Source organism: Eulemur rufifrons, chromosome 20 (assembly GCF_041146395.1).
Source record: "Eulemur rufifrons isolate Redbay chromosome 20, OSU_ERuf_1, whole genome shotgun sequence".
NCBI classification, from domain to species: Eukaryota; Metazoa; Chordata; class Mammalia; order Primates; family Lemuridae; genus Eulemur; species Eulemur rufifrons.
The window spans coordinates 41,369,063-41,385,043 of NC_091002.1; the positions used below are offsets into that span (position 1 = coordinate 41,369,063).

The 15,981-nt window shown below is 40.7% G+C and overlaps 1 protein-coding gene across 6 annotated transcripts in view; it reads right to left on the reverse strand.

The window, feature by feature from the left end:
• The window catches only part of STAU1 (staufen double-stranded RNA binding protein 1), a 57,550-nt gene that overhangs the window by 25,369 nt on the left and 16,200 nt on the right, over positions 1–15,981 (reverse strand). For 3 of the 6 annotated variants that reach the window (XM_069496639.1, XM_069496637.1, XM_069496638.1), the window contains 3 exons: positions 12,440–12,728; positions 3,040–3,178; positions 1,885–2,050 (listed from right to left, as the gene is read on the reverse strand). In XM_069496639.1, coding sequence (XP_069352740.1) covers positions 1,885–2,050; positions 3,040–3,178; positions 12,440–12,644 — 510 coding nt within the window. In that variant the 5' untranslated portion in view covers positions 12,645–12,728. The remainder of the gene's footprint in view (positions 1–1,884; positions 2,051–3,039; positions 3,179–12,439; positions 12,729–15,981) is intronic. The other 3 variants (XM_069496642.1, XM_069496641.1, XM_069496640.1) reach the window with 1 other exon arrangement.

Consider the following 15,981-nt stretch of genomic DNA (forward strand, 5'->3'; position numbering starts at 1 on the left):
CCTCTTTTAAGTTACAACCCATTCCCTTTTATTTGGTTCTCAGTGAGCCCTGGAAACAGATCATCTCTGTTAGAATATGTGATTACACCAGAAAATGGAACCGCAGTGTAACAAAAGGAAAGCAAATCCCTCCTGTGCTGCCAGCCATGAAGCCACAGTGTACCCTCCCAAGCTGGGTCGCCCTGGGTGACAGCCGGTTACGACGGACCTCAGCAAGCACCCTGCCCAGGGTCCACTCAGGTCCACACATCTCATCACACACTTCTCCCCCACTGTTCTGTGCAAGATCTTGTTCTCTGTGAAACTGGTTCCTGGGAGGAACAGTCAAATGCTATCCAGGGATACGTTCAGGTGGCATTTCCTGCTGTGATTAAACAGAATCATGAAATCTCAATGTTTTCAATGGGTTCTTTCTGGACCTTTGGTGACTAGATTTGTGACACGACTCTTCCCTACCAGAGAGATTCACTAATGTTTTGGCCCCCTCAATGGCATGGAGTCACTGATTTCCTAAGAATTATTGATATATTCCCATTTGGTCACACAATGTTAAAATCCTTTTCCTATCGTAGTGGTTTTAAAACATGTCCCCAAATTCTTTCACATTCCTCTCGTCCAGAAGTGGGGCTCTCCACATTGGAAATGTACTAAAAGCCACTGAATTGTACACTTAAAATGGTTAAAATGGTGAATTTATATTATGCAATTTTTACCTCAATTTAAAAAAATAAATAAATAATGGGGTTCTATATATCCGTCCTTTGAATCTGGGCTCTGCGCCTGCTTGACCTATAGAATATGACAGAAGCGATGCTGTGATTTCTGGGCCTAAGCCTTAAGAAACTAGCAGCTGCTGGACACAGAAGCTCACACCTATAATCCTAGCATTTTGGGAGGCCAAGGGAGGAGGATTGCTTGAGTCCAGGAGTTCGAGACCAGCCTGAGCACCATAGCAAGACCCAGTCTCTACAAAAAATTTAAAAATTAGCCAGGCGTGGTGGTGCATACCAGTAGTTTCAGCTACTTGGGAGGCTGAGGCAGGAGGATCAAGGAGAAGAGGGAAGGGGAGGGGAAGGGAGGGGAGGGGCAGGGCGAACTGGCAGCTTGGCAGCTGCTTCCATTTCCTACCTTCCAGAGCACTCACTCTTGGAACCCAGCCACCATATCATGAGGAAGTATAAGCAGTCCTCACATAGGTCCACCAAGAGAGGAACTGAGGTCCCTGGGCCAGAGCCCCAGCTGAGCTCCCAGCTGCCAGCCAGCACCAACATGTCAGCCACCTTGAAAGGAGATCCTCCAGCCCCCTGCAGAGCCACCTCAGCCAAAGCCATGTGGAGCAAAGACAAGCTACCCTGCCAAGCCCTGCCTTAATTGCAGATTCAGGAGCAAAACAGATGACTGAAGATGTTTAAATCATCACTAAGTTTTGTGATGGTTTGTTATGTAGCAATAGATAACAAACACTTCTATATAATAAAGAGTGGCTGGTCAAAAACAGCTTCAGAAAATTCTCTGACCCGGCACCATAAATCACAGCAGATTCTGACAAGCATAATCTTTAGCACTAAAGAATTCATCCACACATGTTCTCACAGCTCAATTGAATCACAACCTTTCTAACATGTTCACACCATATTATGTCACTCAAAACTGTGCCATAGAGTGAGAAAGAAGGCATCTTGACTTTCTTGCTAAAAAATTTAAAAAGGAAAAAGCGGGGGAAAGCAAGATAGCTACAGAGTACAAAATCCTGTGTAGGCTATCAAATAATAACAATTAAGGACAATTGTCAATGCACCTTCTTAGAAAACGTAACTTGAGGTGATGTCCTTCCTCCTGCCCTACCGGAAGTGCCATGGAGCCTCAGCTCTGTTCTCTCCTTACCTCCAGCCTCTCGGGCGGGGGCTCATTCTGCAGGATCCTCAACGCTTTAGCAGCAGCATCATGTTTCGCAGCCTGTCTCGTCTTTCCTTTCCCATTAAATTGCTGTCCTCCCACAGAAAGTTCTACTTGATAAAGTAAAGGTGGAACTGGAAATGGGTAAAAGTACCTAAAAATAAAAAGGTGTTAGGAAAATTACAGGCTGGTAAGTTACCCATACATTTCCTGGCAGTCCAGGTGTTTCCTTCATCATGGTCCTAATCACATTAGGGTTTGCTTGCTAGTAACAACTCATCCATATATCCAGAGATTTCATAAAAGTGTAAACTGGATTAGAATTGCTACACAGTATAAGCAAATAGTATTTAGCAATTCAAATTTATGTTTCACAAAATATAGTGGCTTATAAATTATGAGTTCAATTTATAATGCTAACCTATACTGATGAAATCTAAAACAGACCGGGCTTTGGCAGAGACAGAAACTTAATTTGCTACCTTCTGAAACCTTAGATTTGTACGTGCATGTCTCCAATAAGGGGCTGGGAATTTTAAAGCATAAGTTTTTTCGAAAGGACCCTCATTTCTAGAGATCCCAACAACCTATAGCCTAGCAGAGCCCAGTTTCTTACATTTCAGAGTTTATATTTTTAAAATGGCTCTGGCCCCCTAAGGAGGGCAGAGAAATGAAGACTTCCATTTTAATCATCAATCTATCCACTAATGTTATTATCGCCAGGTGGTGGTTTTCAACATATGGCATTTTCCAGTTTAAATTAATATTTTACTGTACCAAGAATATTTATAAAGCACACAAGTTCAAAAGTCAAAAAGTACCCAATAAACAATAATCAGGAAATCTACAAATGCTGAGAATCATGGTATGCAGGAGTCAAGTTCAAATACAATTCAGTTACACAAAGCAGTTACAAGGGTGATCTTTAATCAGACTGCCTGGGAACAGCAGCCACATTACTAGTGAGGAATATGCTCAGACGCATTCCAACAGTAGTTAAGAGCACCAAGACACAGTTCCAAAGGCACAAGCATAATTAAGACCAAATTAAGACTCACTCCACAACCTACAAATATTATTCTATGTAAAAGATCTGCTATATTTTCACCTTTATTGTACCAAAAAACTCAAACTCACACATACCTCGGGGGATAAGCACCTCCTCTCATGTTGTAGTTATAGGTGGATTGCATCCGAGAGTAGGGGTCAACAGGCTTATACATTGGTTTTTTTCCAAGTTTCATGCACAGTGCATTTAGCTCTACGGTAGGGGTTATGCTTTCTGCAAGAAAGAATCAACACAAAGAACTACTTTTTTCTGATATGAGAAAGATGATCTCTAAAATCAAAAAGATTTCTGTTAATTGGGTTCGTGATGCATTACATAAAAGGGACCCGAGTACTTCACTGCTAGACATCAGATCAGGAAATCCAAGAATCTGCCGTGGCGTGGATTTCTCTATATTAATATACAGTCAACAGCACAAAATCTACTGTAAGGACTACTAGAGGGAGCAACGATTTAATCCAAGACAGTACCAGTGAAAGCCATTCAGTACAGCTGTCAGAAATAAGTTCCAATATACATCAAATTTTTCACAGTTAAAAAATCCCATGCAGGCCGGGCGTGGTGGCTCACGCCTGAATTCCTAGCACTCTGGGAGGCCGAGGTGGACAGATCGTTTGAGCTCAGGAGTTCCAGACCAGCCTGAGCAAGAATGAGACCCCCTCTCTACTAAAAAAAATAGAAATAAATTAGCTGGACAACTAAAAAAAAAAAAAAATATATATATATATATATATATATATATATATATATATAAATAAAATTAAATGGGCATGGTGGTACATGCTTGTGGTCCCAGCTACTCGGGAGGCTGAGGCAGAAGGATCACTTGAGCCCAGGAGTTTGAGGTTGCTGTCAGCTAGGCTGACGCCACGGCACTCTAGCCCGGGCAACAGAGTAAGACTCTGTCTCAAAAAAAAAAAAAACCACCCATGTGACAGCCCAAATTTTTTATTGAGAATACTTAACCAATATAACCTATTTCCTAGGTTATTGTCTTACACTCAAGAAGTATATAGGCCGGGCGTGGTGGCTCACGCCTGTAATCCTAGCACTCTGGGAGGCCGAGGCGGGTGGATCGCTCAAGGTCAGGAGTTCGAGACCAGCCTGAGCAAGAGCGAGACCCCGTCTCTACTAAAAATAGAAAGAAATTATATGGACAACTAAAATATATATAGAAAAAATTAGCCGGGCATGGTGGCGCGTGCCTGTAGTCCCAGGTACTCGGGAGGCTGAGGCAGGAGGATTGCTTGAGCCCAGGAGTTTGAGGTTGCTGTGAGCTAGGCTGACGCCACGGCACTCACTCTAGCCTGGGCAACAAAGTGAGACTCTGTCTCAAAAAAAAAAAAAAAAAAAAGAAGTATATGGTATACACCACTTACTGCACATGCATTTATTCAGTACCAACTGGATACAAAGCATTGTGCTAAGCTTGGGGGACACAATTCCTGCCCCAGAGGGGTTCAAAGAACACAAAACACAAAGAACTACAATACAATGGGATGTGTACCATAAGGAAAGGTGTAAAAATCACTGAAGAAGAGGCATGCAAATTCTATTTGGAGAAATCAGATAAGGCTCACAAAATATTATTTTCATACCTGACATTTATAATGGGATTTGGCCTGTGGTAATACTTGTTAGGAAAATAAGTTTCATTTTCATATACAACAGGTTATCTCAGATTAACAACTTTAGAAAACACACACTATCCATTTTACAATTTTTTTTGTTTTGGTTCATCTAATTCATAAACCTTCACAAATGATTTTCAAAAAAATCAGCCTCTCCTGAGATATTTCATTTAGGGGGGGATAAAAAAAAAAAAAAAGCAAAAGAAAATTAGTCTCAAAAGATTAGTGTCGGCCGGGTGCAGTGGCTCACGCCTGTAATCCCAGCACTTTGGGAGGCTGAGGCAGGAGGATCGCTCGAGGTCAGGAGTTCGAGACCAGCCTGAGCAAGAGCGAGACCCCCAACTCTACTAAAAAAAATTAGAAAGAAATGATCTGGACAGCTAAAAATATATATAGAAAAAAAATTAGCCAGACATGGTGGCGCATGCCTGTGGTCCCAGCTACTTGGGAGGCTGAGGCAGAAGGATTGCTTGAGCCCAGGAGTTTGAGGTTGCTGTGAGCTAGGCTGACGCCATGGCACTCTAGCCTGGGCAACAGAGCGAGACTCTGTCTCAAAAAAAAAAAAAAAGAAAAAAGAAAAGAAAGAAAGATTAGTGTCAGTGCACACAATCTCATGTAAAAACATTTTCAGAGGCTGAGACAGGAAGATCATCTGAGGCCAGGAGTTCAAAACCAACCTGGGCAACACAGCGAGACCCTGTCTCTACAAAAAAAAAAAAAAAAATTAAAAATTAGCCAGGTATGGTGGCACATGCCTATAATCCCAGCTACCTGAGAGGCTGCAGCAGGAGGATAGCTTGAGCCCAGGAGTTCAAGGCTGCAATGAGCTATGACTGTGCCACTGGACTCCAGCCTGGGCAACACAGTGAGACCCTAACTCAAAAAAAAAAAAAAAAAAAGAAAAAAAAAACCCAAATACAACACTTTGGTATCAAACACGGAATAATACTAGCAATGGCAAAATTCAACTTAAATGCACACAAAAATCCACTTTAAAATGCCTCATTAGGATGTATGTAGAAAGAAATAAAAATGATTCGGTTCAGAGTTACTATAATTGGTTCAACTAAATTTAGTGCATGAATCAAATTTATAAGAGTATCTCTGAGGTTTGTATAATCGGAGGGCCACATGAGTTACCAGTCTCTCTCTTCCTCACATTAGAATTATATTTTTTACATAATTCACATAATTGCATTTTAAATACAGCCTAAAGTTTTAATTTTGGGTTTGTTTTTTTTTTTTTGAGACAGGGTCTGGCTCTGTTGCCTGGGGTAGAGTGCAGTGGCATGATTGATCATAGCTCACTGCAACCTCAAACTCCTGGGCTCAGGCAATCCTCCTGCCTCAGCCTCCTGAGTAGCTGGGACTACAGGTATGTGCCACCACACCTGGCTAATTTTTTAAAATTTTTTGTCTTGCTATCACCCAGGCTGGTCTCAAACTCCTGGCCTGAAGCTATCTTCCCACCTCAAGTCTCCCCAAAGTGCTGGGTTTATAGGCATGAGCCACCACACCCGGCCATCCTGAATCATTTTAAGAGAACCTCTGACCCACAGAATTTGTCTACAGTAGACAACAAATATGAAGTATACAACAAAGAATTCAAAAGCAAAAAGAAAGGCGTGACCAACACCTTCCCAGATTCATTCCTGCATACCAAGGCCTGGGATGACTTCAGGCACCTGATGGGGGGACCTCTGCTAACATAGCCACTCCTGACACAGCCTTCAGGTCTGTGGTCCCCAACCCTTTACCAGACACATTGCTTGATTAGTATTCTCCCTGCTTGGGTCTTCTGTTTGAAGACACATTACCTACTTTTGTATTTAAGTAATAAATATTTACATTTTCTCATTCTTTTTAATGATCAGGAGACATATAACTGACAATTGGCACTTCTACCAATGATAATCAACATTACCACACTGACTTGATATGATTCCACCTAAAATTTATATTCTTGATAATCTCTACAACTTTATCAAGGGAAAAGATGTATTTCAATTAAGCCTTTCTGAAATCTTAGAAAATGTTTGGTGACACCCCACCCTTCCTATGACCACTTTTCCAGATTGCCAGGAATTGAGGGACAGTAGATTGGGAACCATTGCTTCAGAGTGAAATTAAGGATTTCTAAAAGATGAACATCTGCCACTGGTAGTGTACAACCTGTGCTTTTGATATCAACAGTTAAGAAATTATTCACATAAATTCTAAATGTATAACCCTAGACACACTTTTGAAAGGAAACTGTCTTGGCCCATGCATAATACCTGGATTCCTTCCTTCCCTTGCTACAAAAAGGGCGAGCTATGGGCCTAGGAAATTGTATTTCTTCCAAAGCTTTGGCAACAGCTTTCTGTTAAGCTTTTTTTTTTTTCCTTCTTTTTTTCTTTTGAGATAAGGTCTTGCTCTCTCATCGAGGCTAGAGTGCAATGGTGTGATCATAGCTCACTGCAGCCTTGAACTTTTTTTTTTTTTTTTTTTTTTGAGACAGAGTCTTGCTCTGTTGCCCAGGCTAGAGTGCCGTGGTATCAGCCTAGCTCACAGCAACCTCAAACTCCTGGGCTCAAGCAATCCCCCTGCCTCAGCTTCCTGAGTAGCTGGGACTAGAGGCATGCACCACCATGCCCAGCTAATTTTTCTATGTATGTTTTTAGCTGTCCAGATAATTTCTTTCTATTTTTTTAGTAGAGACGGGGTCTCGCTCTTGCTCAGGCTGGTCTCAAACTCCTGAGCTCAAACAATCTGCCCACCTGGGCTTCCCAGAGTGCTAGGATTACAGGCGTGAGCCACCACGCCCGGCCGGCAGCCTTGAACTTTTTTAATACTAGTTCACTTGATTTCCCACTGCTGATTTCCAAGTGTTAGCTGTACTGTATAAATACCTACAAATGAAAAGTGTGAGCTCTCAACTCATGGAACCTGATGTCAATTGTAGTATTCCAAATGGACCTTGAACACTTTTTAGAGTCATGGCTTAAGAGACCTGGTCACTATCTTGGTAATTTATCCTGTCGCCCCTTTTTACTTTTTTGTCGTTTTTATAAACAAAAAATAAAAAGATTGTGTATGTATCCAGTGACTAACACCAGAAACTCTTCCAATTACTTCTCAAGAAGGAGATTTTGCAAACTTGACTTTAGACACATTAAGAAAATGTTTGGGCCGGGCGCGGTGGCTCACGCCTGTAATCCTAGCACTCTGGGAGGCCGAGGCGGGCGGATCGCTCGAGGTCAGGAGTTCAGGACCAGCCTGAACAAGAGTGAGACCCCGTCTCTACTAAAAATAGAAAGAAATTATATGGACAACTAAAATATATATATAGAAAAAATTAGCCGGGCATGGTGGCGCATTCCTGTAGTCCCAGCTACTCGGGAGGCTGAGGCAGTAGGATCGCTTAAGCCCAGGAGTTTGAGGTTGCTGTGAGCTAGACTGACGCCACGGCACTCACTCTAGCCTGGGCAACAGAGTGAGACTCTGTCTCAAAAAAAAAAATGTTTGTTTTGATGCTGTTATGTGTTTATAGACGCTTGTCTAAAAACATAACCTCCCTAGGACAAGTTTGGGCAAGTTTGGGAATGTCAGCCAGGTTCTAAAATGTTGCCTTCCACTTTCCTAAGACTGTACTATTCAGACATTGCCTCCACATTCAGATGAAAATCAGATCCACAGCAAGCAAAGATCTCAAAGTGTTTCTGAACTCAACTCAAAGGAGGCATCCAAACAGCTTTTCTCCTTTTCAAGGTAAACCAGTGTACATCACCATTCTTAAAATGAGGTTATGTTAATCCCATCACTATTAAATTAATATCCAGTCAAAAAACTATGACCCATCATCACACAGTGATTCTTAAACTTTGCTGTGCATCTGAAGAACCATCTGAGAAGGCTGGTAAAGGACAGATGCCCAGATCCTACCCCTCAGAGATTCTGACTAAATAACACGAAGGAGACCTGAGCACGTGTGTTTTAGTAAGTTCCCAAAGTGATTCTGATGTACCCCAAAGTCTTGAGATTCCCTGCTTTGGACTTTAGCAAGTCAACTAAAGCTTTGAGTTTTCTGATTTTCTTTACTACCAGATATCACTTTATCTTATTTACAAATAATTTATACGGAAACCATCAGTTTGAGTATGTTCAGGTTATTCAAATTTGGTGCCTGTGGGGATGGGGACAATGTGCTTTCATAACTGATTTTTCTTGCTCAGGATTCCCTCAATGCATAACTTCCGCTAAAAGGGAAATTTTAAAGAATCCCTCATCCTCTTTGAAACATCAGGGATCTCCCGTGTATGTTCTGCAGCTCACAAGGTTATTCATTTAAGTACCAACAGCATGAACTCAAAACTCAGGCAAGCAGGGAAGTCAAACTGCAAAAGTCCACAATGCGGTACAATCTCTGGGTCATTTTGGTGATTGTTTCATGGAAAGATGCTAAAGGGGAACATACTAAAAAAGCAAAAAAGAGTTACTCTCATCAACAGTCTTGCCTTTCTCCAGGGCTTTCCCCATCCAACAATGTTTGCCACTCTGATGCATTCTGTTGGTAGCAAAGTCAGAATCTTGGTTTTGATAGAATTAAAAGTACACCACACCTCTGAGTTTTAAAAAGTCACCCAGGAGGGAACAAATTCTCCTCTTTGAACAACTTGTGGAGGGAAGAAAATGCGATTATAGATGAACACACAGTAAACTACCTAAAGTACTAAAAGTTCAAGTGAGAAAGTACACATGCCAAAATATAATAAAAACAGTTAATAAAGGGAATCCCAAAGTTAAAGTCTGCCAAAAAATCCTGTAGAGGAAACACAATAGTTATAGAAAATGACTAATTATCTTTTAAGTATAAGAAAACTTTTCAAATGTAATTATGCTTTAACACTTTTAAACTAGTTTCATGTGAGTGGGAAATCTGTTTTTCTTAAATGCACAATGGCTTAATAATAGCTACCACTTCTTAAGCATTTACTAAGTGCCAGGCATCTCACTCCGCACTTTGCCATACAGTCTCTCATTTAATTCTCACAATGAACCTATTCAGCCTGTCCTCATTTTACAGGGGAGGATTCTGAGATTCACAAACAGTAGTAACTTGGAAGTTACTACTTACACAAAGCAAGTAAGAAGCTGAGATTCAAACCCAGATCTGTCTGACTCCAAAGGCCACTCACCTAACCATGCTATGCTGTGGTGCCTATTCGTGACTGTGCTTAAGGTTACTTTTAGTCAAATGAAGAGAAGCTTGATTTCACTCAGGCTTAAGGTTCACATTGAACAAAAATGAGGCATAATGAGATAAATAACTCATCCTTAACAATATTATTGCTGCTGCAAGGCTAGGATCCTAAATAGGAGGCCCAATTCCTTATTACTCATTCTATATCCCCTTATACATCATCTGCAAAAGATAACTCCAGATATGCAAGAATTAAGTTCCAAGATGTACATTATTACAGATACCAAACAAGTTTCAAAGACTAAATTCTTGAATAACAATTAGCAAAATTTCAAGTTATAGTCAGTCCTTCATTCTCTAAGAGGAATGCTGAGGATAAATGAAATCAGAGACAACCTAAAATCCCCAACTTTGAGACTAATTTCTACCTTGCATTTTCATACCTTTTGCCTAGATTCCCAACAAAGGACAAAACTGATTTCCCATCACCTTCTCTTCCTGCCCAGTCTAAGGTCTATGTGCAAACAAGCAGGAGAGGAGCCAGAGGAAGGTTACAGACAGCAGGAGGCCCAGAGCCTGGAAGACTCATGGGAAATCAATCACAGGGGCTGGAGAACTGTCTCTATCCAGAATCCCAAACCACCACACACTGTTAGGAGTTTTAAAAGCCAAATATTCCAAAGAAAACCATATCTTTTCTTTGACCTATCCTGCAAGGATGAAAAAAGAAGCAACTCTTCAAAAATCTATACTTTTGCATCTCTTTCAGATGACCTCAGTAATTTGAAAATACATACTTTGAATCACAGCACCATTTTCAAGAGTATAAAATGATAGAAAACATTCCTGGTGGGTTATAAATGCACAAGCAGTATGGACAATATTTACCTTATGGTGACTTGGCTCTCACTCATACAAAAACTTACGCTGAGGCTGAATCTTGTTGAAATGGGCTAACTCATTCACAAGACACACTGAGGTTTTCTCTTCGGGGTTTGCCATGTTAGAAAGAACTGAAAAATAACATAAGACCACTGAAGTCAACTAGCAGTATATAAGACTGCTATTCTCCCAGGGATATGAAAACAGAGGAAAAACCAACTAAAGGATTTAAGCAGCAGTGACGCAAAACTGCAAACCACACTGGGAGCACACATCTAGAGAAGACACACTGGGGTCTTTTCTGAACCAGCTGAAGCCAGGTAACCTGGGAAAGGGTGTGTCTTCAAAAGAGAGAACAGAAGTGAGGGGAATAATTAAACCACAACAGGCAAGCAACATTTGAACTTAGACTGCTATCAAAACTAACCACGGGAATAACAAGGAGGTCTTCTAAGCAGAGAGACACTGGTTACCGAAATAGTACAGTTGCCAGCTGTGCTCTGTCCATTATTTCACCAAATTCAACAGGCCAATGCCATCTCTCAAACAATGTCATTCTCCACAGAGCAAATTTCTCAATACTGGGGCATCCCCTAGTCTTTTCTCCAGAGGCTGCCATCTTCACACTTTAACTATTTCTGACAATTCTGTAAGCAAAATAAAATGGCCTTGGTGGGCAGGAATTTTACAAAGTCAACAGCATTTGGATATAAGAACATATTAGAAGAAAAGCAATAAATTCCTGAAATAGTCTGTGCCTTTTCCTTTTAAGACAGTCTCACATGGCAAATCTGGGGGAAAGTGGATCTCTAGAATGCTATCTGGTGAACCAGTGCAAGGAATTCTGGAAGTAGCATGGAAGATGACACACAGATGAGAATGGGAGAGGCAAACACTCTAAGAAGAGATTTACAAAGTACAGGAAATGAGAGGACAAAGAAGGAAATGTAAGGGAAATTGTCAGGTCTAAGGAAGGGGTTGAAAAGATTTTGTTATAAGCCGACTCTGGTATGGAGACACCCATACTGACACCCCACTTGGTCTCAACACTTTGGGAGGGGGAAAAGGGGTGGGAAGCAGAACATTGTTTTTAGGTTTTGTTCCCCCAAGTGTTTCGAGTCTTTTCTAATAATGAGTACCTTTAGTTCATTTTTATTTTCCTAATAATCCAATTTGAAGGCTTCTAAACTTATCTCCTTTTTAAACATCTCTGCTGCTTTATTCAATTTCGAATTGGTCCTCGCTATGATTTCTAAGCTACCTCTGGAACTCCCAGACTTAAACTTACTTGTTCAAAATAAAAATTAATAAATGCCAATGCACTCTTTTGCTTTCTAGTAAATCTGGCTGCTCCCTTGCTTGGGATAAAATCTTATAGACATACAAAAAGGGGGCTTAAGCACATACAAGAGTTCTTTGTCAGTTCTGGGAAGTAATTTTAAATGCAGAATTTTCCCATACAACAATGAATATCCACCAAAGTGGTTTTTATGGTTCAATTCTTTCTGCCAGCCACCACTCTACAATAGACTAGGCTTTACAGTTTGAATAGTTTTTCATTCTTTCTTACAACTTAAAATGGCCTGTCAACTAGGCCTCTGTCAACCCCGTATATAACCAGTGTTCTACATCTGGGATAAAGAAGTGTGGATGGTGGTACTTTCTTCTGCTTCTTGAAGGTAAATGTGAGAGCTCCCTACATCTGCAACCTACTAATCAGATCAGAAAATAGGCTAAGCAAACATTTGAAATAGAAGACACTTGGATTCGCATGCTTACCTGCAGCTGCACTGGTGGATGTAATAGATGCAGAGGGTAAAGCAGAGTTTTGAATAGGTCTACCTGCATGTTCAGAGGGCAGAGAGCTAGTAGTAGAAGGAATACTCATCAAAGGCTGTGAGAGAAGAGACTGGTTCTTGCTCAGTATTTGGCTCCCTGAGAGAGCAGCAGATGGGTTCTGAACTTGCACTTGAACTTGAGACATGGTCACTTTCAACAAAAGTGAATAACTGCAGGTAAACAGCTTTCAGTGCAGGTTAATTCAGTGCTATGAAGTCTAAAGTTCTACCTAAAAGTTGTAAGGGAAAGAAAATAAAAAAGGTAAATTATAGAGGAGATATGTAATTGCCAGTGTTCAGTCAAAATTGGTGTCACCTACTCAGTTATGAAAACAGCCCAGTTCAGCACATGGCTATGCTGATTTATTAGAAATGTTTCCCTTTGGTATACAGTAAGTTTCCTGGCCTTGTGACTTTCCCCCAGTGTTTTTATAAAATGATTTTATTAATACAATACCCATATGCTCTGCATGTTCATTTTACAAAGAGAATCAGTAGGGTATAACAGTATTTATTGTTGAATGTTAAGAATTATGAGGCCGAGGCCGGGCGCGGTGGCTCACGCCTGTAATCCTAGCACTCTGGGAGGCCGAGGCGGGTGGATTGCTCAAGGTCAGGAGTTCGAGACCAGCCTGAGCGAGACCCCGTCTCTACTAAAAATGGAAAGACATTATATGGACAACTAAAAATCTATATAGAAAAAATTAGCCGGGCATAGTGGCGCATGCCTGTAGTCCCAGCTACTCGGGAGGCTGAGGCAGTAGGATCGCTTAAGCCGAGGAGTCTGAGGTTGCTGTGAGCTAAGCTGACGCCACGGCACTCACTCTAGCCTGGGCAACAAAGTGAGACTCTGTCTCCAAAAAAAAAAAAAAAAAAAAAATTGTAACCTACAGCTTACATTCAAGAATGCAAATTTAAAAGTATGGAGAGGTTTTCACTGGATATGGGATATGGTAATGGTTCCTGATCTCAATATTATGAGAAACTGAAAGCAAACTAGGTTCTTAACACCATTAACAGGTGAAGGTGACACTGCTCCCACTTAAAGGCCAAGGCTTTAAGACTGACAGCCTTAGGGCTTTTCTTTAAGCTGACTGAAGGAAGGAAGGAGGTTCTTACTTCTGCTGTTTCTTTTTCCCTATGATGATAAAAGATGTATTTGTTTTCCTAAGAGGTTTGTTTGAGATGTTCTAATTACAGACCCCAAACAAGACAACTATTACACCCACATCAAGGCCTCCAGATCCTGAGAAGTGATCTGAATAAAAAAGACCATTCAATAGTATTTGTACTATTAAAAGAGTGGAGAAGATGAAGGAGAGAGGAACAGATTACAGACTGGAAATTTTACTGGTGTGGCTGGGAGGTGGGGGAGCACAGGAGACTGTTTACTTCATCTTTTAAGTTAGGAGGGTAGCAAAGGGATTATTCCTAAATACACTGAAATCTCTTCACAAGTCAAAAATAAGGAAAGTTACGCTCATTTTCATGAGCATCCTTCAAAAAGCTGAAAATGTTTTAAGCAAGTCAAAAGTACTTAAAAATAACCAGTAGTAACAAAGAACAGAAATGACAGGTCAGGAAATAGCCAACGAAAGCAGAAACCAGCAAACCAACTAATTAGTAGTTCTCTTGCAGAGAAACTGTTTGGTACTTTAATTTTTTAAAAAGTCTCAATATGATTTTTAAAGCTGGACCTCTAAAAAGAGATGAATGACCAGAGCAATTAAGATACTTGCAAAGTCCAGGGACATCCTCTCTTGCTGAAAGCAAAAAGGACTGCAAAACTCAAAAGAAACTCAGCTGAAATAAGACTTGGGATAACAGAGGCATAAGCATGACCTTATTCAACAAATTGCCCCAAGAGTGCAGTTGTTCCGCATTTACTTTCGGAATCAGAACAAAATAACAAAGGAGGTCCACTGAAGATCTAGATAATGGTCTTAGCAGACAAGTTGCCAGTGTCAAGAAACAAATCCCCAAGTTTAGAAGTCAGCTATGACCTTGTTTCATTGGTTTTTTTTTTCCCTTCAGCTGTCAAAATAGAAATATTTCTCTCTCTCCCCCTCGCTTACTCACTCCTTTTCCCTTCCCTGCTTTTTCAGAAAATTCTGTCTTGAGAGCGTTTTTCACAACAAAAAATCACTTATAGTGTACTTACCACTTCACAACACCAACCGTAGGTCACAAAGTCAAAAAATAAGCCAAAAGCAAAGCATCTGTTCTGGAGTCTAGCCCCATCCCAGAAGGAGCACTCCCAACTGCCCTGGGCAGCTCTGAGAGTCTGAGACTCTGAATGAACGCCTAAATTTAGAAAGGGTGAGGCTCAAAGGAATATTTTTTGGTTAATGCTGTCTACAGCAGGCCCACTGCCAGCATTTCCAGTCACAGTCATAAATACATAGGTTTTCTAGAAGCTGAGAAAAGGAACAGGCTTTTAATTAAGACTGCCCCCAAACATGTTAACCTCAAGTTCACCTGAAGGAGTTGTGTCTTTCTAACAGTTGGCTGAAAAAAGCAGTTCAAAACTAAAAATAAAAAAATGTTTAAACTCTCCAAATAAAACCGTGTACTTCACAAACTTTAAATTTCCAACATATTAAAATTCAACAAACAGTACGAATTTGCTCATAAATTTTTAGTCACTTGCTAATTTAACACTTGTATGTCTTTTCTTTAAGCCTGAACAAAGCATCTAAAGCAGTGGTTCTCAACAAGGGGCAATTTTGTTTCCCCAAGGGACATCTGCCAAGGTCTGGAAAGGTTTTTTGGTTGCCACAACTAGTGGGCTGGGGGGTGAAGGAAACCTACTGGTATTTAATGGGTAGAGAGGCCAGGGACATTGTTTCAAGTATACATATACTAACCCACAAAATAAAATCTTACTAATGTAGTAAGTAGCTTATATTCTTTTTTTTTTTTTTTTTTTTTTTTTTAACCCCAGTAGCTTATATTCTTAAACAGGAAAAGAAAATCCCCTTTCCATCTCAAAAGGCCCTAAAAAACTTGATGGTAGTATTTTAGCACCCAAACAGATCCTCCTCTCACAAACAGAAGCCTGGATGGGCATCGCAGTCGTGAATGGGGGGGGGGGGAATACACTGTTCACCCACATAATTCGAACAACAAATAAAACTTTTCATTACTGATATTTATATAGTTCACAGCAGCCTTCAGGTGAATGGAATTTTGGAAATACTACTTCTTTTTTTTTTTTTTTTTTTTTTTTTTTGAGACAGAGTCTCACTCTGTTGCCCAGGCTAGAGTGAGTGCCGTGGCCTCAGCCTAGCTCACAGCAACCTCAAACTCCTGAGCTCAAGCGATCCTCCTGTCTCAGCCTCCCGAGTAGCTGGGACTACAGGCATAAGCCACCATGCCCGGCTAATTTTTTCTATATATATTTTTAGCTGTCCATATAATTTCTTTCTATTTTTAGTAGAGATGGGGTCTCGCTCTTGCTCAGGCTGGTCTCGAACTCCTGAG